At 41.7% G+C, this 27009-nt stretch overlaps 1 protein-coding gene across 1 annotated transcript; it reads right to left on the bottom strand.

Annotated features, from left to right (window-relative positions):
* Positions 1–312: 312 nt before the first annotated feature.
* LOC308288921 (leucine zipper protein 2-like) lies at positions 313–15774 on the bottom strand (the record flags this gene model as incomplete). Its single annotated transcript, XM_080730395.1, has 3 exons — positions 313–462; positions 9121–9183; positions 15706–15774. 3 exons carry the CDS (start codon positions 15772–15774, stop codon positions 313–315), a joined length of 282 nt encoding a protein of 93 aa, XP_080586521.1.
* Between the last annotated feature and the right edge of the window lie 11235 nt (positions 15775–27009).

Genomic DNA, 27009 nt, shown 5'->3' with positions numbered 1-27009 from the left:
CCATAGAGGTTAAGGTTAGGGTTAGGGTAAGAGATAGGGTTAGTGTCTGTCGGAAAGGAGACATGTCGGAATGGAGAGATGCACCCGTTGGATACAGTGGCACTAGAGTGTGATCAGAACCGAACTGTTAGAAAAAAGCTCTTTGGCTGGTGTGTCAATGTTATGAGGCATTCAAGGAAGCGGCAGAGTAAATTCTGAATGAATCAAGGAGAGAAAAGCCTTTTAGAGACAAATCTCGTTGTGAGCTTGGAGGCCTGCTATTTTTGATATTTTCCCCAAAAGGCCCTTTTAGAAATGTCAGCCCCTGCCTCTCTAATATTCTATCCACGTCGCTAGAGAGGGGTATCTCAGCATGTGAGGCGAGGTGGACAAGGGGAATCTGTGAGCGCTGCTGGGCTGGTTGTGAAGCACGGCTGAGAAGCAGATATGAACCGTGTCCTTCAACGCTTTCAGCTGAGACTCCTGTGACATAAAACAAGATTATACACAAGAGGATTATTCTGGGTTTTATATATGTGCCCTTCTCATCCGTCCATCCATCCCCTGTGAGAGATTTAAACCTCATTTATATTTCATACTGTAGTAGTGTAGTACAACCTTGTTGCCTGCCTAGAAGAAAATATCTACAAGCTCTTCTCATCCATCCATTCATCAATTGTTATAGATTTAAACGTTTATACTTCATAGTACATTGGTGTTGCCTGCCTGAAATAACAGATCTAGAAGCAACAAAGAGGTGTTGGGCAATATATTGATATCATATTGGTATTGTGATATCATACCAGTAAGACTCCCTTATCTCCACAAATAGGCCAACAGTTTGTTTTACCAATTATCAAGACATACGGGCAGTTGACAGTTTGCCATGGTTACTCATTGAAGTTGAATCTCCATATATGGAGATAACCTACGCATCACACTAAGTCTGACCTCACCAGCCCATATTTGGGCATGAGCAACTTATGTCTCCATATATGGAGATATGATGACATCACACAGTCCTCAGCCGATGATGTGGCGTGATGTCATACAATACACAAACGAGCCCTACAGTATAAAGGGGCAATTCTTGCCAGGAAAGAAGCATTTCTTCGACTCAGACCTTATCGCCAGGGTTGGCTTATAGCAGCTGTCGGTAGGACCATATATGGATTCTGTTAGTGTGGATCTCCTAACAGGGCATCATCTGGGATACAATCCCTTTTATGCCCATATATGGAGATCCCTAACATGAATCCCTTTCATGCCCATATATGGAGATCCCTAACAGAATCCCTTTTATGCCCATATATGGAGATCCCTAACAGCATCCCTTTTATGCCCATATATGGAGATCACTAACAGCTAACAGAATCCCTTTTATGCCCATATATGGAGATCCCTAACAGAATCCCTTTTATGCCCATATGGAGATCCCTAACAGAATCCCTTTTATGCCCATATATGGAGATCCCTAACAGAATCCATTTTATGCCCATATATGGAGATCCCTAACAGAATCCCTTTTATGCCCATATATGGAGATCCCTAACAGAATCCCTTTTATGCCCATATATTATGGAGAAATCCCTGCTCTGAGTATCTGACATCAGTGTGATGTCACCTGTTTATGCCCATATATGGAGATCCCTGCTCTGCGTATCTGGTTGCTATGGTAAACAGTTGGTTGCTAGGGTAAAAAAACATGGTTGCTATGGTAAACAGTTGGTTGCTAGGGTAAAAAAACATGGTTGCTATGGTAAACAGTTGGTTGCTAGGGTAAACAGTTGGTTGCTAGGGTAAAACCATGGTTGCTAAGGTGGTTGCTAACGTACACTAACAGACCAGCAACAACAGACTGTTGCCACAGCAACGTACACAAAGGTTTGTGTACACATGTGGTGTGATGTCATACTGATGCGGAGATATGAGCAGGGCAAAGGTGTGACGTGTGACGTGTGACGGACGGACGGACGGACGGACGGACGAACGGCCGGTGGAGGTTTTCATAGTAAACTGCTCCCTGACGGTCGCAATGAGACTACAGTAGATATGGCACTAGAATCTATAGGTTTAAAATCCCCATTCACATCTGAATGATGGGTGGGTGATATCTCTCTCTCTCTCTCTCTCTCTCTCTCTCTCTCTCTCTCTCTCTCTCTCTCTCTCTCTCTCTCTCTCTCTCTCTCTCTCTCTCTCTCTCTCGGTTGCTGTGGTTGCAACATCAACACCCGCAATGTGCAGAATATTTTAGGTGTTTCCTGTTTCACTTCTCTCATTTGTATTTCTGAGCTGTCAGCTGACTGAGCTGTGGTCAAATGGACCCTTGATTCCTCTCTTCGCTCAAATAATAGCGACATATTTTTACATTCATTACTTTGATAATTAGTTGAACTCCCCCAAGATAATGAATTTGACAAGACAAAGTGGAACTTAAAAACTCTACAATCATTTCAACAATGAAATGAAATTGTTGTTTAGCCAACGAACTGGTTGTTGCAATACACAAAGCGATTCTCAGTGAGAAGGGATCCATATTGCAGTGTGTGTGTGTGTGTGTGTGTGTGTGTGTGTGTGTGTGTGTGTGTGTGTGTGTGTGTGTGTGTGTGTGTGTCCTCAACAGTAAACAAACCACGATAAGGTTTATGTGTATACTATAGAGGGTATCTGGACATTTCTAAAGTGACAAATTAAGGACTTTTTAATACCTCTAAAATGACAAATTAAACTTTGGCCAAATTGTCAAATATGAGAGGCAGAAATTGTGAAAATAGCCGATCTACATGCTCACAACGCCTTGCAACGCGAGGCGTTGTGAGCATGTAGACCTGCTATTTTCACAATAGAACCATGTTAGACAAAATGTAATGCCTCAACTCTTAGTGCTCGTCAGGGTGGGGGGGTCCCCAGACAGTTAAAATATGATTATGTTGGGGGTGGCGGCCTGAAAAGGTTGAGGACCACTGTTCTAGATAGAACGTTGTTAGTTTGAGGATCTTGTCTTTTCGACAACCAACTTATATATGACTGTGTGTGCTCAGAGATACCAACAAGAACACAAAGAATGCAGAAGTAATGCTTGCCAGAATGCCAGTGTAATTCTTGTCCAATCGCAAGCATTAGCTCTGCATTGTTCTCCTTGTTATCTCTGAACACTCGAATTCCAAATCAACTAAGTTGATTTATAGGCAATAAGTGACTGAATATTTAATAGTATAGGAATATTCTTCATTTATGTAATCACTCAATAGCTCTACTACAGAGTATAGGTGTGGGGGGTGTTCTGCTCATAATTGGCGAGGATGGCGAGATTTTTACACACAATCTATAGAACGCTGGCCTTCATGATGACCTCATGGCTCATGCTGGGAATGTTTATAGAAAATGTGTTATTGGCCTGAAGTGATACAGTACACAACACTGGGCTCCATCCACAAACATCCAAGGTCAAACATCCCGAACAAGCAGTGCTGGAAATTTGATAATTTCGCATTCGATGTCTCATTTGTATTGCAATGTCTTCGGGCAGAGGTACTGTTACAGTATCTGACCTTGATTCCTACTGGGATTATATATGTACTCTTCTCACAGTAAAGTGTACATTTCAGTGGTGAGCAAACCTCAGAGTATTACAGTAGTACTGTGTTACTGTATTACTCATTTGATATTTAGGATAAACAGCCACAAATATGCCTTAATACATATAATAATATAGTTGTCCTCTATAACTAAAATGTCAAATTAAAAAGAACTTAAAAATTGTATTTATTTTAGAATAGTTCATCTCTCACTCAATAGGAGCAATGTACGTGGACAATTGATGATGTCTGTCAATGTGTGGTCTAGCTCTATGGAGTTCATGGCATGCATGTGTAACGCACTGGACTCGAACCCGAGTCTCTCGTGTGGAAGCCCAATATCTTAACCACTAGGTCAAAGGGATATCCCTATGGACAGGGGGATGATATTAGACTTTTAAGGCCATCAGGCTGAGGCAGCGTGTCACTCTGCTACACTTGTGAGGGGAAAATAAAAACATAAACATAATACTTCCGATTAACATGAGCATCAAATCATTTTAAATGTTTTTTGCACATGCATTCCAGAAATTCCATAGGGCTAGACCATACATGGATTTTGTTTTATGTTATAATATATAAGGCATATTTGGCTTATTAGACAGGGCTCCTTTTTAAGTTCTCACTCTGTGGTATCGTACAGTCAAGGACAACCGTTTTCCAGGAAAGAGAGGCATCAGATCTTTTTCCATTCCAGGGAATTTGAGGCGAATCTCAGAGAGCCATTGGTAGCTGTCAGACTGCAGCTCCAGAGGGAATCCAAGGGAATTAAATGTGAGGAGTTCTTTAATCACAAGCACAAAGGCTTGTACATACTGTAGTGTCTCTGTAGCAAATGGCAACTGAGAGGCAGTAAGTATTCATTGCTCTCTGACCTGAATTACTTTCAGAGAGATAAGGACTATGAGGATACAGACAGGTCAACAAAAGCCTCTTCCCTGTGTGTGTGCATATGGCTGTGGAATTACAGTGGAAAAAGATAGACGGGTGTTTAATTTACATATTTCAAAGACATGGCTGCTATATCATTAGGAACTGCCACTTAATAATTTATTATTCTCTCAGCCAAATGTAAAATCATGACGGAGACGCTGATTCCGCCAATTCCAAATGTTTCAGCCGTGGGATAACGGTTGAATCATCAGCAATAAAAGCAGCTATGAAAGCTTTGGTGTTTGGTGTATTATGTAATATATAATATATGTTTTTATCCCACAATTTTTAACCAATTTTTCACCCAGTGCCAATTCAGTGCCTCCCGTGCCTGGGGGGCATTTCGTGCACACGGCAGCGCACACGCCAAAAAATATTGTTTTCTGTTTTGTTTAGTTTTTTGGGTTTTCTTCGGTTTTGGGCCCAAATGTTATACTATTGTATTTTTATTTGAATCTTTATTTATCCAGGGTAGCTTCGCTGCTCTTTTTCAACAACGTCCTGCATGACCCTCACATGGTGTCTTCCAGACCAGCGTGTCAAAGTCAAACCTTGTGTAATCACTTCTGAATGTCTTTTCAGACGAGGTGTGATTGATGTGCCGGCAATTAATTTTCAGTGAGAGGCGAGCGGTCAGGCAGGGAGTTCGGTCAATGTTATGCAGGCGTAGCGACAAGTGGGCACAGTCCCATAAATATACCTCTCACGCACATGCCCACCCGCTGCCAGAGTTGAACTGTCTATTATACCGGTAGCTTATTTTCAATGTGATGTGACGAGGGACCGATCTTTGTCATTTGTGAGTTTAATACCTGAAATATATACAGTAAAAAATCTTAACCATTCCAGGGGTCTATACTTCCCCTCCTTTCAATCCCCTCTATAGCCTACACCAAACCCTTTGCCGAAAATAGGCAGGTGTTGAGGTTTGTGGATTGGGTATATTCACTGAATGTTCACCTATATTCGCAAAATGTTTGCAGATTATGACATGGCCAGAATAGGGACGCTGGGGGGTTCACAGGGTTATTTGAAATAATTTGGGCTGCTACAGCCTATATAGTCAGGAGAAATTAGCAGAATACCTGTCAAATCTGGGAATAAATTCCTTACCAAATAATTTCTTCCCCAATGTGTTCGTAAAGGTGTCTAGTAACATATCTAACAAAGATTGAAATTCAACATCCCTAGCAAAATGTTTGACAGCTAGGGTAATTCTGGGTCTCATTCACTTACTATACACTGTACTATACACTGCACTATAAGGGAAAAAATCACTCCCAAAAATATGCTTTAAGTGGGATGTGAGGGGTCTAACTAGGTGTTCTTAATTATTCTGAATCCATTGCAAGCATTTGTTTTGCACGAAAAACATTCCTTGGGACAAAAATGGACCCCATACACCTTGTGAAAGGTGATGACTCATCACTAAACCATAGTTTTTTTAAGTGAATGAGACCCAGAATTACCCTAGCTGTCAAATATTTTGCTAGGGATGTTGAATTTCAATCTTTGTTAGATATGTTACTATACACCTTTACGAACACACTGGTGAAGAAATTGTTTGGTAAGGAATTTATTCCCAGGGTTTTATTAAAATTCCCTGACTAATAAAACACACTTATTGTTCCCGGCAGACATACTGTAGGCTGGTGCACAACAGTCGTTCCAATGGTACGCATGCAGCATATAGAGCGCCTGCCTGGCGTTTACTGGTGGCGGGCGTACCTTTCTGTCAGTCTGTCACTCTGTCTGTCTATTCACACAAGGAGCGCAGTGAGATGGCTGCAGTCAGATCAGAGCTCGTACACAGGCGAGGTGTTGCTCCCCGTCTGAAAAGACCGGAAATAGGTGAGAACTTGTGGGATCCGAACAGGCTCACAACCTTATCAAGCTTTCATGTTTTTTTTTTTGGGGGGGGGGGGGGGGGGGGTGTCAGATGGGAAGAATCGGTGCTTCGGGTGAATTGTGAAGTGGCATCACCACAGGCTGTTGATTGTAATGTGTGAAATGGACGCTCCAGTCTCTGAATGCAGTCACTGCCAAATGTCTCACAGGAGAAATATGACACAGAAACATTTCTCCAGAGTTTGTATTGTTTTGACTGAGCTTGACAATGAGAAACAACCTTCTTCTCCCAGTGTTACAGTGTGGTGAGACTGCGTGGGTTTGAGTACTGAGACTGAAGCACAGCCTTTTATCTCATGCATGCTTGCTGTTTTTTTGATTGAAAATATTGCCAATGTTATGGCTTGAGTTTGTATATGTGTGATATGGTATAGTTGTACTACAGTATGTGGATGAAATGAACAGAAATGTTTATTGGATAATGGCCTGTTTTGGCTTCTTTTTTCTCAATGACTCTGTACCCACAATTTAATTAAACGTGAGGTTATCACATTAACCCTGGTGTCCTTATTTTGGTCAATTTGTGCCAAAATAGCTGATCTACAAGTTCACAACACATCATATTGCAACAAGTTGATATTAGCTATTTGTTATAGGAAGTGTGTGTGCGTGTGTGCGTGCGTGCATGCTTCCTACAAATCAAAGCCTGGATTTAGTGGTGAAGGATTTACAGCCAGTGACACCAGAAGTCAACGCATCAATCATTCCAAAGGCCATCAATACAATAAGAAATGAATTCCCTGGAACAATATATTCTATATAACAACAATATATTCAGCCGCCACACAAGCAGCATAAAAAATCCAGATGAGGAATGAGGCATGTTTTATTCATTTCTGTCACCTTTAGACAAAGGGCTTTATAAATGATGGGTTTGAGGGATCGAATGGAACATTTATGAAATGACAGTTACTGGGTATGGTGGCAGAAATGTCAACTGACATTTATCAACATCAGCAATGCAAACAACAGCATGCGGGGCAGCCTCTGAGCTGGTAAAGGTATAGGTTGTGCCCTAAAGCAGTGGTTCTCAACCTTTGGGTTGGGACTCCCAGGTGGGTCCCCAAATTATTATTATTTTTTTTTTGGGGGGGGGGGGGGGGGGTCCCCAAATTATCCCCAGATGATTAACTTAATATGCATTATTGTTTTCTCACTCAACAGTAAACAAACCATTATAATGTTTAAGCTATACGCCTAGAGGGTATCTGCATTCTGCACATTTCTAATGTGTGACAATTTAACCTTTTAATACCTCTAAAATGAGAAATTAAACATTGGCCAAAATGTCAAATATTAGAGGCAGAAATTGTGAAAATAGACGATCTATTCACAACGCCTCGCGTGAGCACGTAGATCTGCTATTTCCTCAATAGAACCGTGATATACAAAACGTAATTTTGGGGGTCACAGCCTGAAAAGGTAGAGAACCACTGCCATAAAGCAGGGTTTCTCAAAGTGGGTGCCGCCCGTGACACCAGTCCAGGGGTTCCTCAGAATACTATGAACATTGTGTATAAACAATACACAATGGAAGTGCGTTAGTATAGGCTACAGGTAGTCGGCCCAATGGCCATATGCTCCGTATACCAGATGTCCAGTCCACCCCTGGCTTTGTACAGAAATATATTTTTTACCTTTTTCTTTCTTTTTCTTCACACTTTTTTCTGAGATACTTTTTTACTTTTACTTGAGTAATTAGTTGAATGAGTACTTTTACCAATGTCGTTTTTCTTTTTTCTCCACAAGTACTCGTACGTCTACTTAAGTGAAGAAGGAGAGTACTTTTCCCATCTCTGTAAATTAACGCCCTACTACTACAGCGTCACACAAAAGGATAAAAAATATATATATCCTTTCTCTTTTTTTTTGAAAAAAAAGGGAAACAAAAACCTCATATAATGTGTGTGTATGTGGAGAGGGACTGGGCGCATGCTAGACTCGGAAGCCTACAGTATATCTTTAAAATGTTCGGTTGCGGCCGGACAATTAATATTTTTAACGATTCAACAAGATGGGCGTCTTTTGAATGTTCCCCGTTAGGCCTATAACAACTATTACATAATCGTCTAATCACAATCATTTTGTCATAATCGTCATAATGGTTGTTTATGCTTGTAGATCAGCTATTTCCAGTTAGTATAAAAAAAGAAAACAAACTACAGCAGGGTAAAACATGGCAGCCTACTTTATTTCAAATGACAGGAAACGGGGAGAGAGTCGGGGAGTGACATGCAGCAAGGGGCTGCCAGGCTCAGGAATCGAACCCAGGACTTTAGGTATAGAGTTTAAACGTCTTAAACTCTATATACTTGGGGTACACCAAGGCTCTATATTCTGACTGCTCCTTTTTTCCCCCTCTACAAACCATCTTTAAATGAACATGTTGCGTTGCGACACATTTAGAGCTTGTAGATCTGCTATTTTCTGTCAAATGTTTGCCCCCGGAATAGGGATGCTTCAGTTCAAGTGGTTAAATTACTTTTTTAACTATTATTTCAGATCAACTTAGTCCTACACAGTCCAGATTGTCTCATCCTTATTTAGGAAATAGAGAACAAGATTTACCATGAGTGAAACTCAGTCCTGGGGGTTTGTTGTAATGGTGTGAATGAATTAAGTTGTAGCACTGATGGGATCATTCTATCCAGGTGGTCCTGGTACCTGTTCAGCTCCAGTCTGGAACTGTTACAAAGACCACCCACCTTCAGTTGGAGCTTACCTTAAAAATTAAATCCTTTTTCCCATAGCGCAGTTCTTTCAGTTGAGCCTGGATTCTTTTGGACTGCAGGAGGAAGATAAGAGGAAAAATAAGTGTGAGCTTATTCAAATAGTGAAATTGGTTTTAGATCATGTAGCAGGATTCTGCCAGCCACTGCAGAAGAGGCCTTTTGGGGAGAGTTCCCTGCAATGGGCCGAGCTGTGGCTTAAAGGAAAAGGACCGACGGAGGAAAAGAAAATATCAAATTGTCCCCTTCACTGAACTGAGAAGCCCACACAATGATGCTGCTATGCACTGGCTTTCTCCCCCACTACTAGTATATACTGTACATAACCATCCACCAAAACACTCACTGCATGCCTCAACACCCACCACCTCACATAAATGCACTTTAACACCAAATCAATTACTGTACTTCTAATGAAAATGATTAGTATGCTATTAGGATTCCCATTAGTTGTTACCCAGGTAACAATTATGCATCCTGGCGTCCGCAATTACCATTATTATCGTCATCATGAAATTATGAAATATATTATTAAAGTTTGTTTCCTTGCACAATGAAACATGTCAATTGTATGTGGAATACTTGATAATACAGCAATGTTGTTTCACATATTACCTTAAGAAGAAGAAGAAGAAGAAGAAGAAGAAAAAGAAGAAGTTTAGGGGTAATGCATGCACGTCCAAGTAGTAGTTTTTGACCTGGCATAGTGTGTATAGTTTTAATGTACAGATCTGTTTGGTTATTCTAGGACTGATGAGAGGTTCTGGGGTCCTTGTATCCTAGATTACTATTACATTTACAGTTTACAGTTTAAGCATTTAGCAGACGCTTTTAATCCAAAGCGACCTACAATAAGCAGATAATACATCACTATAATAAACAAGATAACATGTCAGAACATCAACAACAATATAACAAATGCATATGAATATCAATCTAAAAAAACAAAATAATCAGTAAAGAAAAAGGATTCTAAAAACCTAAAAAAAAACAAATGCTAACTAGCTTCCTGTATGGCCATTTCAGTAGTGCTATGGGTTTAGGTGGAGTCTGAAAAGGTGAGTCTTAAGTCCACGGCGAAAGCTAGCGAGTGAGTCCGTTGTTCTAAGTGCGACAGGGAGTTTATTACAGCTTGGGGGCCAGGAGGGCACACTGTCTCGGACGAGTGGATTGATGTATTACCTTGTGCTGTCCTTGCTTATAAATCACTCTGGATTATTAAGAGCATCTGCTAAATGCCTAAATTGTAAATTGTAATTGCAAATCATAGCTGAGACTGTCATTTAAAATGTATACATGAAATATGACCTTTTGCTTATACTTCAGAGTCAAACAGCAAGTTAATGATTGTGCGTTTACAGGCATTTATTTTTTATGATATTCTGTATCTTGTTACTCACTTTACAAGAAAATGTTAATATCCCAAGACGGCCATCACTCGCTCCCCGTAAAGTGAATTCACAAATTGAATCCTGGGGCACTTCATAAAACTCTACAAGGTTAAATAAATATTGATGTAGCTTTAAACCTCACAGTGGACACGCCATATATTTGATCTGAGATCATTAAGTCTGTTTTGCCGTGCACAGGCCATAATGTGTGTGACCCGATTTAAATTAATTGGCGTCAACAAAGCTCTTCCGATACGTTCAAGTCCACCAGCGAATGAGACAGAAGCTACAGGCTCTCGCTGCATGTAAATGAATGATCTAATGGAATTAAATGGAGCTTACAGCCTCACAGCAGGGTCTACTGCATCTCACTGTGTGATTAGAATTCTACACAAGCACAATCCAACACATTGTCACTCCCAAATCGTCAGATAATGGACACTTGGTCATGGTTGACCCCTTCAAATTGTCAATCCCAACTCATGATAGACAAACACTTGTAGGAGTTGGCATTACATTAGTTTGACTCCATCTGTTCCATTGTGGACTCTATTATTTGACAATTTGGCAAATCTTTGACCAGCGGTAAAAGGTCTAACATGTCACTTTAGAAATGTGCAGATACCATGTACTGTATACACTTATACTGTATGTTGGTCTGTTTACTGGTGAGTGAGAAAACAATGTTAACATTAAGCCAAACATCAAAAAAAGTGTTGTGACGAGCAAGACAAGTGGGGGTGGCCAATGTTCCACTAAGGATTTGTTTGGTGCAAAACAAATGCTTGCCATGGAATTCAGAATTAAAATGGCAGTGGTGGAAAGTAACTAAAGTAAATGTACTGTGTGAATTGGTGAATGCAATGCACAAGCTAAATCACCTTGGATAAAGGTGCTATATAATCATCCATTTACCATTTTACACACACACACACACACACACACACACACACACACACACACACACACACACACACACACACACACACACACACACACACACACACACACACACACACACACACACACACACACACAGAACAGCAGCAGCAGCAGAGTTAATGAGCTGGAATGAGATTATTCTGTGTTTCAGGGGTGTAAATGTGTCTGAGCATCAATTTCCAGACGCTGTCATCTCCTCTCACCTCTAAAGAAGAGTCTCTGTGAGGACGAGTAGCAATGAAATGACAGCTGTCATTAAAAGTGACATATGGTGGCCCCCAGAACCTCCCCAGAGTGACAATGATATCCACTGGAGAGCTCATATTTCACTCTACATTATCACCGCTGTCAGGCGCAAACCGCGTATCTCAATATCAGAAATGTATGTCTTACTTCATTGCAACGGAGTGTCATGTAAAACTTGTGAAAACAACGTATCTGTAAGCTCACAACATTGGGAACTTGGAGATTGGATATTTTTTTAGCTAATTCCGAAAAGAAAATCACACCCAATGCGAAGTGAGCGTTGCCTTTGGTGGCCACTTGTTATAGTTATTCAACAATATTTTCAAATAGCTGGTCTACATCGACACGTTGTGAGCTTGTAGATCAGTTATTTGAAATTATTATTATTATTATTATTTTTTTCAAAATAGTAAAAAATAGGCAAAGGGGTTTATACATAGAGACATAGAGACACACTGTACACACTCGGTCAAGCATTGGAGCGCTGAGACACCGCTCAAATACCTTTAAAGGTAGGGTAAGTGATTTCACTTAAGTTTCAGTTTTCATGTAGGTGACAGGCGGGGGCCTTCCTCCAATCATGATCAAGTGGGGGCGGGCCTTGGTGCGCCTAAAGCCCGCCCCAACGTACTCGACCATGATTGGAAGAAGGCCCCACTCTATCCTGATTGGAGGAAAACCTGTCACCCAACAGTTTTTTGTGGAGGAACTGAAACTGCTTTTTTTCTCCTCACAGGGGATAAAGCTGAAGTCCAAATATGGACCAAACACTCTAGTTACTAGTAACTAGTACTACCAGTAAGACTCCCTAATCGGGAGATAAGCGACCGTCAGGTCGCAGCGTGATTTTAGGCCAAAATGTGTAGGAGCAGTGTCCAAAAATGTGTTTGAAAAAATCGGCCTGATGGTGGCGCGATATGGGACAGATGCATGTTGATGAGATGAGTGTAGACATACTGTGTACCGATTTGCGTGATTTTAGGGCAAAATCTGTAGGAGTAGTGTCCAAAAATGTGTTTTAAAAAATCGGCCTGAAGGTGGCGCTAAATGGGACAGGTCCATGTTGATGAGATGAGTGTAGACATACTGTGTACCGATTTGCGTGATTTTAGGGCAAAGATTGTAGGAGCAGTGTCCAAAAATGTGTTTTGCAAGAATCGGCCTCATGGTGGCGCTAGAAGAGGGGCATGTGAGAATTGATGGGTGGAGGTTGTGGTTTGGCAGGCAAGGAGTGTGTGTGGAAAATTTCACATGGATAGGGGCAACGATGGCAGAGATATGAGCAGGGCAAAAGTGTGACGTGACTGACTGACTGACTGACGGACTGTCGGACAGACAGCCGGTGGAGGTTTTGATAGTAAATGTGACCGTCAATGCGACCTGACGGTCGCAATCAGAACATATACCCATTTTGTTATAATTTGAATTGAATGAAATCACTTACCCTGCCTTTGAAGTGATTGTGTTTAAGTCTGTCTGTGACCACAAGGTTTCCACCTGACAGAGATGATGTTATGTCACAGCACATGATGCAGAAGGAGTTACACTGAGCCACACACGTCACAAAGTGTTATCCTCCGTTGAAGCGTGATGCTCATGTTGGGAGACAGGACACCGTGAGCAGCTTTCATTATTTTCATTAAGCCTCTGTTGCAGATAAAATGTGAGAGCAAAACTTCTGTTCCTCCAGTGTCCTTCATGAATGACTGCTTCAAGAACAGCACCGTTATGACCAGACACACACGCACACACGCACGCACGCACGCACGCACGCACGCACGCACGCACGCACGCACGCACGCACACACACACACACGCACACAGCTTAGAGCAACATCACACTTGACAAACACAAAGACACACAGACCTCAGATGTGGAGGGTGGGTCAACACTAGCCTGGTTAATAAACCAGACTGCACAACACCACCCCCTGGCGGTAGTGGTGGTGTTGTGTAATCTGGCCCTTCACATTAAATAATCTTTTTCCACCAGCCCTCAGAAAGGGCTAGCCAATCAGGGCTGTAGGCTTGGGGCACGTGGTGGGTGGTGGCCTGGTTCAGAACCATTCAGCCAATCAGGCGAGTCTGTGTGTATTCAAACACATTCCCCCCTCCACTCTATTACAGACATCAAACAGATCGTAGTCTTTGATGCTTTCATTGAACTAACGAGCTATTGACACTTGCATGGCTCAACAATTACCGCTGCTCACAACCCCTTTGAAGTTCAGAGGGAGCAATTAAGAGCATGTCACCTTGACATTTTTTTAAACCACCCCTTGGAAATGAAAATTCTGCTCCCGAGTCCAGACTAATATCCGACACGCAGTGAGGAATTAGTATGAGCAACGCCAGGCTAGGTCGACACACCCTCCTGCAGAGCCACGTGGTAAAAACAACTCTAAGAATGATGCAAATGTTATTCTAACTTTGGGAATTAGGAGTAAAATGAATCGCTGATTCTGCTGCATCTCAACTACTACATTATTTAAAAGAATGCAAGAGTTTTTCCTCCCTTGGCTGAGAGATCTCAGCAGGTCTCACACACACACACACACACACACACACACACACACACACACACACACGCACGCACACACACACACACACACACACACACACACACACACACACACACACACACACACACACACACACACACACACACACACACACACACACAGGCAACAACATGCACTCTCGAAGATAAACTAAACTTTAACCACATTCAACCTTTTCAGACCATTTTTAAGTAAATTCAGAAATGTTGAAACATAAATAAACAGAAAATATCTAAAGTAGAAGATTTGCAAGATCACAAAATGTCTCAATATGAGGTGGTGGGAGCTTGCAGATCAGCTATTTTTGAACATTTTTGAATAGGGCTGAATAGGACATTATAGCCCAAACTGGTATTTAAGTGGTGAATGGAAAGTAACAACATAACATAACATATATTATGTTGTAAATTACATTTAAATTCAAATGCTAGCATCATGCTTAGAATACTTACCTTTCAATGCAGGGTTATGCTGATATAAATGAGGTCTTACTATCATCTCAAGACCCACGTGGATTCTTAACAACTGCTAACATACTGTGACGCTTGTTAAGAATATTCTGGACAAAGACATGTTATAGTATGATGGATTCTTCCATGGACATTTACAAGCCAGTGAAGCCACTCAAATGCTCGACTTTACTGCCACTATAGGCCTACAATAAGAACCATTTCCACTACAGCTCTCTAAGCCTCGACACTCAGTGAATGGTGTAATGTTGTGATTCCTTAGGACTGATGTCGAGTCGTTTGTCCTAACTTCACTGACCGTATAACTATTGGTCATAATACGTCTAAGGCTCTGTGATGAACCGCGTAGGCTGCTCTGTTTGCTGGCCGTGCCAACAAAATAAATGTAAATAAAATAAAATAAATGTGCCCGGAGGATATTTTTGGGGAGTGCTGGTAACCCCTCTGAGAGTAAAATAACTGCCAGACTGTGCAACCGGTAAGACAATACTAAAAGACTCACCAGCGGTTTTCAAACTTTTTGTGCCCCAAGGCACGAGTATATGCAAGTCATCCTCTCTCTCTCTCTCTCTCTCTCTCTCTCTCTCTCTCTGAATAAAGCATAAAATGCCCCAAATTAATCATTAACAAACTAATCAATGATGACATGACCCAGAGGACATGACACATGGGGGTTAGAACAAGCAATGAGGTTTAGAAAACAACCACTGTGAAATAAAATAGAACAAAATGGAAAAGGAAACACTGACAGCATTGACTGTCCGAAATGCTGTCTGCTTGTTTGATTGTGTGTGCGTGCGTGGGTGCGTGCGCGCAGGAGTGCGTGCAGGAGTGTGTGCAGGAGTGCAGGAGTGCAGGAGTGTGTTGTGTGTGTGCGTGTGCACATGCATGTGTGTGTGTGTGTGCGTGCGTGCGTGCGTGCGTGTGTGTGTGTGTGTGAAGGGTGAGTTGTCATTCAGAAGCCAAACCGCCTCGGGGCAACACCCTCCTCCTCCCTCCACCTGACAGTCTGGATGCTGACGCCACGGCATCACCATGGCAACCCTGACTCCAGGACAATGGCTTTTAAGGTCAGGTGGAGGTCATGGGAGAGGGTTCACCGATTGGTTAAATGTTTTGTTTGTTTTGTTAGTTTGTTTATTATTAGAGGGAGGCCTATTGGTTTAAACCACGTCGATATGATGCTTTGATTTGATTGGTTTTTTTTCCAGACTGAGATGCTGGAGAGCAGATGAAGGAAAAATGAGACGACACCGACAACGATGGAGAAGAATTAGATGACTTTTGACTCTCTCTCTCTCAAGGCTATCAGCATCCCAGTCCTAAAATGATGTTTCCAGTCATCTTGATCAGGGGTCATCGTCATGCTGGCTTGAGGTGGACATTTTTGTCCAAATTAAACTTTTGCCATAGACAAGAGTAGACAAACACTAGTCCTAAGTGACCATTACAGGTCGTAACTCTGAGTGTGTACAAATGGAACCAAATGTGGAAGTGGGAGTCAACCTTTAATTTCCCCAACCAACCAGAGTGCAGGGGGCGTCGTCCTAAATGTTGTGATAGCAGGGCTCTAAGCTGTGTGCTATGGGGCGCGTTCACAGATCGGTGAACCAATAGGATCCACCGGTTGTTTTCAGCGGGGAATTTGACCTCTAGACCAAAATCAGCCTGTGTTACATCAGGCAAATCTCCAATACTGTACTCAAGTACAGTATTGGCGTTTTTACAGGTCTCCATAAAATTGATCAGAGTTGATTGATTCAGAACATTCAGAGCACTGCAATGCTCAGTTCTTTTGGCCTACATTAACACAGCATGTTAATATGTAAGTTACTGTCTGTCTGTCTGTCTGACGGACGGACGGACGGACGGACGGACGGACGGACGGACGGACGGACGGACGGACGGACGGACGGACGGACGGACGGACGGACGGACGGACGGACGGACGGACGGACGGACGGACGGACGGACGGACGGACAGACAGACAGACAGACAGACAGACAGACAGACAGACAGACAGACAGACAGACAGACAGACAGACAGACAGACAGACAGACAGACAGTCTGTCTGTCTGTCTGTCTGTCTGTCTGTCTGTCTGTCTGTCTGTCTGTCTGTCTGACTGGTTGGCTGACTGCCTGTATGTCTTTTTTATCACAGATATGTAGAATATACATTTTGAAAAGAACATGTTTGGTAATCGTAACAATGCTCTCCCACTTTTCAGTAAATATTTGCAGTTTGAATAATCTGGTTCATATACATTCTTAAAGAGCTTGCAGATCCAATCATCACTAATATAAAGGGTATGCCATGCAACGAGACAATAAAACAACTGAAATGGTTAAAGTTGTCATACTGATGAGTACTGATGAGGAGTGTAGATTGACTGATGGCATCAACTCATGCATGGAATTGTTTTTCCTCCTCCAGTCTATGTTGCGTTAACTAGTGAATTTACAAAGGCAGCAAACCATCCTTTTATTTGGAACAGTATTCATGTTGCATCTAAGGTTGTGCACTGATGTCTGGGAGGGGACATTTTGTAACTGTCTGCAATCCACTGTAAAGTCATTATCCGTTTTGGCTTTCATGGCTTATTATGAGCATTTTGAGTCAGAATGATTTAGGCCTACAGATAGACTTTAACCCTGCCGGGAGCCATCAGCTTCTCACTGTGCATTGATATAGACAGCTCAGCCATGAGCTCAACTCTGGCTACCAAATAGTAACCTATAGTAGCTGGGGGTCTGACTCCATTTTGCATCAGCAAACGCCATTCAAATGGACGCAAATACATGTTGCAATGCAAATGGGCGCCTGGTTCTATTAAACGCCCGGGGGCGAAATCGATTTTGCGTATTATACAGTACACCCAGACTTTTTGGAAATATCGGTATATGGATACGTACATAATATGTAGAGACATACTGTATGACGGCCAATTTCGAATAATGTTAAACATACTACTGTATATTGCATATATTAACAAAAAATAATAAAAAATAAGGGAGCGAAATCGATGCAGCCGTCTTGGAGCTTGTTAGGATTTAAATTATGATACATAATTGTATGGTTTGTGTACGAGGCTCATATGACCATATAAGGATATATTATGAACTGAACTTACAGTATAGGAGACCACATTTTGGTCGGATACTGTAAGCTCAGGCTAATAGATTACAGGTCATAGTAACTTTGGTTGCCATGACTATAATCATGTTTTGGTTTATACTGTATGTCACTAGTGGAAAATTACCAACACTACGTGTCACTGTCTTCCTTGTTATGATCTGGGAACAAATGAATGAGTCCCACGACTTATACTGTTATAACTGTACTCTTTATATACATGTTAACTTCCATCTTGGAGGAGAGAGAGATTTAGAAAGCTACCACTAGGATGGTAAGCTCACTGTTTGTCTTCCTTGTCTGACTCTCTTAAAATACAGCAATCTAAGATACAGTCCTTTGTCTCGTCTCTCTTATTTTGGATATGGATTTTATCCATATTCCATACTTATTTAACTTAATTAATTTATTTAACTGTGACCCTCCATGTTTTCTCTGTAAACAAATGAAAACCGGATGCATTTGATTGATTGATTGATTGATTGATTGATTGATTGAAGAATTTATTAGAAGTTTGCAATAGAAAAAAGTACAGTTTCATGACAGTACAAATCACTGGTACAAGGTCAACTAAAAGGAGATCCTAGAAAGCCGAGGCTTATTTCCACAGGAACCACACTTTAAGTATCTCATATAACATTGAAAGACAGACGGATAGAACATAGTACTTTATCTAGGATAATATCAGTTTCAAAAGCATAACATCAGATACAAAAGGCAGAATACAAAGAAAGGGGGGGGGGGGAGCATGGGGCTTAGTCTATTTACAAGTCACGGGTAGCTGCTGTCTGAAGGTGACTTTTCATACCAATTTTGAAGGAGGCTAGGGATTTGCTCTCCTTTAGGGCTTGTGGAAGGGCGTTCCACATGTTGATGGTATAGCAGGAGAACGAGTTAGCGCCTTGTTTAGTGTTAAATCTACGCTGATGATGATTAGTGGAGCTGCCTCTGGTGTTATGATCGTGAACATCCTTGACCTTTAAGAAGTAGTTTGTCAGGTACATGGGAATCTTGGAGGTGTAGTGTATCTTGTACACCAGGCCCATTGCAAGATGCTGTACTCTGTCAGCTACTTTGAGCCACCCCACGCTTTCGTGGTGATGCTCGGTAAGGTGGGTCAGAGGAGGGAGACCAAGCACAACCCTAATTAGTTTGTTTTGGGCTGTTTGGAGCTTTAGCTTTAAGGCAGCTGGGGCGTCGCGATACCAGACAAGGACTCCGTAATCAATGAGGGGCCCAATAAGAGCACCTCCTAGTGTCTTTCGGGATTTAATATTGATCAGCGGGGCAACTCTTTGCAAGAAGCGAATTTGTTGATTGACTTTATTGATTACCTTGGTGGTCATTTTTTCACTGGATAGGTTAGCCTCCAGGATGCAACCCAGGTAGCAGATGTGTTTTTTTTCTTTCTATCACAGTGTCACCTACTTTAATTGTGAAGTTCTCAACTAGGCTAAGTTTCTGACTAGATCCAAAGAGGATACATTCAGTTTTGCCTAGGTGAATTGAGAGTCTGTTGTCATTGAGCCAGGTGCAGATCTTGTTAAGTTCACAGTTAAGGGCCTTTTCAACCTGCAATATGTCTCTGCCTGAGACTAGGAGAGCCGAGTCATCCGTGAACAGAAACAGATTGCAGTCACAAGCAGATGACATGTCGTTTACGTATATTAAGAACAACAGTGGTCCTAGTATACTCCCATTCATCGAGAACCGGTTACGTCCCGCCTCCCGGAACCGGAAATGGATTAGGTTTCCGGTCCCAGACCGGAAGTGGTTTTTATAAGGCGATCAAAGTTGGATTGTTTTAGAGTTAATCGAATTAATTAAATGGCCGTCAAACTCATCACTGAGTTTGTTTGGACAGTTTGTTGGACAACATCCAAAACTTGTCAAACTTGTCATATGGCAGTCGGTGAGTAAAAAATAATATATGTTCATACATGTGGGGGGTGTGCATCAGCTAGGTCGGGGGGTAACAGGGGGTGTGCATCAGCTAGGTCGGGGGGTAACAGGGGGTGTGCATCAGCTAGGTCAGGGGGTAACAGGGGGTGTGCATCAGCTAGGTCGGGGGGTAACAGGGGGTGTGCATCAGCTAGGTCGGGGGGTAACAGGGGGTGTGCATCAGCTAGGTCAGGGGGGTAACAGGGGGTGTGCATCAGCTAGGTCAGGGGGGTAACAGGGGGTGTGCATCAGCTAGGTCAGGGGGTAACAGGGGGTGTGCATCAGCTAGGTCGGGGGGTAACAGGGGGTGTGCATCAGCTAGGTCGGGGGGTAACAGGGGGTGTGCATCAGCTAGGTCGGGGGGTAACAGGGGGTGCAACCACCAAAAAAGGTTCAACTATTACTGTAATTACCCACATTCCCCATGCCAGCTCCAGCCATATACTGAGGTTTTGAGACAGTCTTGTTGAAATGCAGATGAGACATCCGTAAACAGAACTCTGGCCCAGTTTGGTGTCGTCTCCTCCCCTCCCAGTCCAACTGATCTGATGTGACGTTGATGAATGTGGGATTTAATTATCCTCTCAGGGGACGTCATTACCAGCTCTGTGTGAGGCCAATGGGGTGGAAGTTGCCAAGGGCTTTCTTTTTTAGGGGACAGAAAATAAGAGATGTTTCCACGCACACGCAGGAGAAAATATTCCACTATCCAGTGAGTCTTGGTACCATACTAAACCCTTGAGTCAGTCGTGAAAGGTACTGTACTTAAGTGAGGAACGCTTACTTTACCTGAATATATCCACTCAGCTCTATGGTTACTGAGAAATGTCCACTGAAAGTTATGTTTATATAGCCTATTAATTGAATAACAAATGATTATAATGTTATCAGTTATAGCCAGCTTAGACCACACCCATGGTTGACCTCAAACCCTAATCTATTCTGTGCACATCATAATAGTGCACAATCACAGTCGGTCACAACAAGAGTAGATTGTATATTTTGGGCAAAGGGATTTTGTGTACTAGAGAGAAATAAGGAGGGGACCAAGTATAGACTCCTGAGGGACCCCGGTTAATAAAGTCAACGCATTCTCACAGTCAGACGTGTGACGAGTTGGGACAGATTTGATCATGCGGCACCCATAGACATAGACAGGTCGACGCCTCCTTCGGCTCTGGAGCGTCTGTATGGCGGGCGGTAGGACAAGCCTCCATGTGCGTCACAGAAACAGAAGTTCGGTAGACCCAGAGTGATGTACATACAGTACAGTAGGTAGGCCAATCAGAGGAAGGTGGGGGTCTGGGAGTCTTTTCATAACCCAGGGTGTGTTCAGATATAGGAACTGAGGGCACTGGTGTGCCCTCTGGTCGTTTGTTTATTCGAACGCACCCCAGAAGTCCCGGAAAAGACGCGCTGTGATTGGCCAGTTGTCACTTTGAGTGACAGCGTGCCTTCCCCACTTCTGCCTGCCCTCCCGTTTTCCAGGTCGCTCAAATGAACTGCAGGGGCAAATGAGGCATCTAGGATTTGATTTGCCTGGTTAATAAACCAGACCGAACACAACAACACCCCCTGGCGGTAGTGGTGTTGTAGTACGGTCTGGCACCGATCCATTGAGATTCTATTTCCTCAACCAGCTTCAAGGGTTGGCCAATCAGGGTTGTATGCTTGGAGCACGTGGTTTCTGTAAGCTTGGGGCACGTGGTTTGGGGCAAACCCCAGAAATGAAAACTCTTCCTGAAATCCCAGACTCTCTTCCCAAAACGAAGTGTGTGATAGAGGCTGGCAACGCCATGCAAGGATTTGATATCTACACCCATTTGGCACCGATTTGTGCCTATAACTTGTTATAAATGTTTTAAAGAAGAGGTCTTCAACTAGCCTCGCAAGCCAACCCGAGCTACGTCATCACCAATGTGCTTCCTTTCTCGAGAGTCTGGCTGTTGCGAGGCTAGTCTTCAACGCCTTTCAGGTCAAGGACCCATTAGCTGAGAGAGAGATGAAGCAGGTACCCCCACCACATATTGTATACAATTATGGTGCAGATGTGTTACCTTTTCATAGATAGCTTGTGCCAGTCCATTTTCAGACAGATAACCACTTAAACCCTCAATGCTTAGAAAACATGTACTTTCTTTTTTTTTTTGCCGAAAATAGCCGATACAAGCTCACAACGCCTCGCAACATGAGGTACAGTGAGCTTGTTGATCTGCTATTTTTGCCTAATGTTCCTCTCAGAAAAGGAATTCTAGGGATAAATATATATAGTTCCCATCACACTATTCATCAACCTATTCCGAGTGAGAACATTCCCATGTGACCACTGCCGTTCGCGTCACATTTTACCATGATGACACGAACGCACACACGCTCACACACACAAGGATGAGCGCACAAGCACGGGCGCACACGCACGTGATGCCATCACGGCTGGTAATAACAGGAAACCGATTCCCACTAAAGAGCTGTACCTGCATGTAGAGTTGAGCTCGAGGCTGAGCCGAGCTGAGCTGTCCATATCAATGCACCGTGAGAAGCTGATGGCTCCCAGCAGGGTGAAAAAAGCAGTGTTGGAAAAACGACTAAAATGTTTTACTGAAGTAAAAGTATCAATACTGCAGTATAGAAATACTCAATTACTGCGCAATTAAATGTCTGAAATGAAAAATGTACTTGAGTAAAAGTACAAAAGTAGTGGTATCAAAATGTACTTAAAGTACCAAAAGTAAAACTACTCATTATGCAGAATGTCCCTTTTCTTTTTTTTTTTTCAAAATAGTTTTTTATTGGATATACCATACATTATACGTAATGTTATGTTACACCCTTTTTTTTTAAGAGACATTGAACACAGCAGGACAACCATCACTCAACATTACAAGACATCTCAACAACATAACATACAATGACAGCTTAAAAGCAAAAACACCAAAGGACAAAACAAAACAACGCAAAACAAAACGAGACAAAACAAAAATGTGGGTCACATCATGGGTCACAGTCCATCAGCGAAAGAGACACTGTCCGCCACGGCCACCAATCATGTCCATTATACACCTAAGAAATATGTTTCTATATTTCCTATTCTAATGAATTAAAATGTTCAATAAAGGGTCTCCATGCTTTGTAAAAACCCTCAGTAGTTCCTCTGAGAGAAAACTTGATTTTCTCTAGACTTAAAAAGTACATCATATCATTGAGCCAGATTGAGTGAGAGGGAGGAATTGGAGACTTCCAGGCTAACAAAATTCTTCTTTTAGCTAGTAGCATTGCAAAAGCGATCATTTCGATTTTTTGATTTGTAAATTGTAGAGAATTTAGTGGTGTGCCGAATATGGCCAACAGTGGACATGGTTGTAACGTGGTTTCAAGAATTTCAGACAGTGTGCCAAACACCAACGACCAAAATCGCTGCAAGTGCGGGCACGACCAGTACATGTGTGTCAGGTGTGCTTGTGGCTGAGCACACCGATCACACTTTGAGTCAGCCTCAGGATACATTTCAGCTACCCTAGCTTTACTAAGATGGGCTCTATGTAGAACTTTAAGTTGGATCAAACTGAGGCGGGCGCATGAAGTAGTTGAGTTGACTCTATGTAAGGCGTGTGCCCACCACTCATCTGATAGTTCTATATTCAGTTCTCTCTCCCATTTATTTTTTACTCGTTGTGTTTTAGCACCAATAAGGGATGATATAAATGTGTAACTATTTGAAATAAATCCATTCTCTGTCTGTGATAATAAGAGCAGTTTTTCCCACTTCTGACTATTAGGAAGATGTGGGAATGCACCGAAAGTGTGTTTTACAAAATTGCGAATTTGGAAAAATCTAAACAAGTTATCAGTGGAGAGGTTAAATTCTGCACAAAGAGAAGGAAAACTATGGAATATACTGTCCTTGTAGAGATCCTTAAAACACCTAATTCCTAACTCATGCCACCTATTAAATGCCAGGTCTATGGTAGAAGGAGTAAATAAATGATTCATTTTGATGGGCGAGTATATGGATGGTGTAATAAATTTAAAGTGTCGTCGGAATTGGATCCAAATTTTTAATGTTGATAATACTATTGGGTTCAATGAGTATCGGGAAGGAGATAAAGGAAGAGAGGAGTATACTAGGGCTGGTAGGGAGGATAAGTGACACGATTGAAGCTCCAAGGAGCACCAGTCTGTGTCAGGTGCGTGTAGCCAGTAATTTATCTTCTGAATATTAGCTCCCCAGTAGTAGTTTAAAAAATTTGGTAAGGCTAAACCTCCTTCAACCTTTTTGCTCTGTAAAATAGTTTTACTAATTCTGGGAGTTTTGTTGTCCCAGATAAAGCTATAGTTACAAGTTGGTCTATGGTTTTAAAGAATGATTTAGGTAGAAAAATTGGGAGGCATTGAACCAAGTATAAAAACTTTGGAAAGGTAGTCATCTTTACACATTGCACTCTTCCCGCTAAGGATAGAGGTAAATTATTCCAACGTTGAAAGTCATCTTTTATATTTGTTATCAGGGGTACAAAGTTTGCTTCATGGAGAAGGGAAAGTTTTGATGTGATATTGATTCCTAAATATGTGAAGCCAGAGTGTGATAATTGGAAAGTGGTGTCTTTCTGTTGGATTTGTTGGTCCGCGGTATTGATAGGGAAACATATACTCTTTTTAAGATTTACTTTATAACCAGAGAATGAACCAAATTCTTTTAGTATCTTTTCAGCGGCAGGGATTGATTGTATTGGATTTTTGATATAAAGTAGGAGGTCGTCTGCGTACAAAGAAGTCTTATATTCTTTCCCAAATCGGGTAATTCCTTGAATTGTTTGAGATTCTTTTAAAGCAATGGCTAGTGGTTGAATCGCAATAGCGGATAGCGGACAACCTTGACGTGTCCCTCTAGCTAAACGAAAGAAGGAAGAGTGCAATGCGTTTGTGTTTACACTTGCAAGTGGATTTGAGTACAACAGCTGGATCCATGACACAAAGGTTTCACCAAAACCGAATCTTCGCAGAACAGAGAAAAGGTATGGCCACTCTACACGGTCAAACGCCTTCTCCGCATCCAGAGAAATAACCACCTCTGGAGGGAGAAGGGCGTTTGACGTGTAGATAATGTTTAATAACTTTCTAATGTTAAAAAACAAATCGCGGTCCTTAATGAATCCTGTTTGGTCTGCTGAAATGATCTGGGCTATAACAGATTCCAATCGTAGGGCTAGGATCTTTGCTAAGATCTTTTGCTCTTGATTTAACAATGAGATAGGGCGATACGAGGCACACTCAGTAGGTTCTTTACCTTTTTTTTAAAGAAGAGTTATCGTAGCTTGTGTGAGTGTTAGCGGTAACGCTTTGTTTTCAAATGATTCATTAAAAAACGGCTAACAAAATAGGAGACAGTTTGTCAATAAACTTTTTATAAAAATCGGTTGTGAACCCGTCTGGGCCTGGAGCCTTGCCACTAGACAACGATTTGATGGCTGTAATAATCTCTTGCAGCTCTATGGGTTTCTCCAAGTTGTTTTTTCCCTCCACATTAATGGTTGGAAAATTAAGAGTATCCAAAAAGGATTTCATCTTTGTTTGATTGATTGATTGAGAGGTGTATAACGTTGAATAGTATGTTTTAAACACATCATTTATTTTTTGAGGGTCGGGAGTAATTTGGTTCGCGTTATCTTTAATTTGGTGAATTAACCGTGAGGCTGCTTGACGTTTGATCTGATGTGCTAATAGCTTGCTGGCTTTGTCTCCATATTCATATGTCAGGCCATGAGATTGTAATAGCATTCTTTCTGCATTTGTGGTTGAGAGAATGTTATACTCTGATTGAAGGCTAGTCCTTTTTTGGATAAGTTGTGGTGATGGGTTCGTCACACATTGTTGGTCAACAATGGATATTGACTTTATGAGTTCTGTAATACGTTTGTTTTTATTTTTGTTTTCACGAGCTGCGAATGATATTATCTCACCACGTAAAACAGCCTTTAGTGTTTCCCAAAGCAGTGATTCTGGTACAGAGTCAGATTTGTTTTCAACCATGAAGTTATCAATGGATCTAGCTATTTTTTTACAAAAGTCGTCGTTTCTAAGCAGCAAGGCATCCAGTCGCCAAGGGGGGCGTATTTTAATGTTTAGAGGAAATGAGATATCTAACTGCAGTGGTGCATGATCAGAGATTATTATCGGCAAGTATTTTACAGAGACAACATAATTTAAAAAATACCTGTCTATGAAAAAATAATCGATGCGAGAGAAAACTCGATGAACATTTGAAAAAAAGGAGAAGCTCTTAGCCTGAGGGTTTAGTGCCCTCCACGGGTCGACACATCCACTGTCCTCCATAAACATTGACAATGATTTGGACATTTTCAATACAGAGAGGTTTTTAGGGTTAGAACGGTCCAGTAAAGGGTTAATAGTTAGGTTCAAATCTCCTCCAAAAATTAGCTTATGAGTGTTTAGGTCTGGAAGGCCAGATAAAAGTCTGTTCATAAATTCTATGTCGTCCCAATTGGGGGCATAGACGTTTACTAATAGGACTGGGGTTTGAAAGAGTATTCCTGAAATTATTAGATATCTTCCATTTACATCAGATTTAACATCTGAGACTGTGAATTGAGTTTTACTATTTATCAATATTGCTACTCCCCTGGCTCTTGCGTTAAATTTAGAGTGATACATTTGACTAATCCAATTGTTTTTTAGCCGCTTATGATCTACATTTTTTAAATGGGTTTCCTGTAAAAATATAATGTCAGCTTTTAAGCTTTTAATATGATTGAACACTCTACACCGTTTCACTGGACTGTTCAAACCCTTTACATTCCAACTAAACATCCTAACAGAGCAGTTAGGATAGTTCATATTGTTTCTCATGTCAGACATTAATTAGGATTCAGTAGGAAATGAAAATAGCAAGGTAGGTTACTGAAAGAAACAAGGAGGAAATGGAGAACATTTCTGGTTATTCGATTATTGATTAAGTAGCCCTGGTTCTGTCTCTGACCCATAAACAGTACTGGACCCATGATGTGACCGCCACATAACAAAAAACACCAAACAAAAACACGACAAAAAACTAAAAACTGAAAGCCTAAGTTCCCTTGAAAAATAAAAAGTGGGAACTGCAGGTTGCCTTTGTTATACCACCGGTGCATTAGCCTACCTCTTTCTAAGATGGTGGCTCTCTCTTTAAATATAATGCAATA

The sequence above is a fragment of the Nannobrachium achirus genome (assembly GCF_963921795.1).
Source record: "Nannobrachium achirus genome assembly, chromosome: 7".
Lineage (NCBI taxonomy): Eukaryota > Metazoa > Chordata > Actinopteri > Myctophiformes > Myctophidae > Nannobrachium > Nannobrachium achirus.
This window is presented reverse-complemented; position numbering and strand designations above follow the sequence as displayed.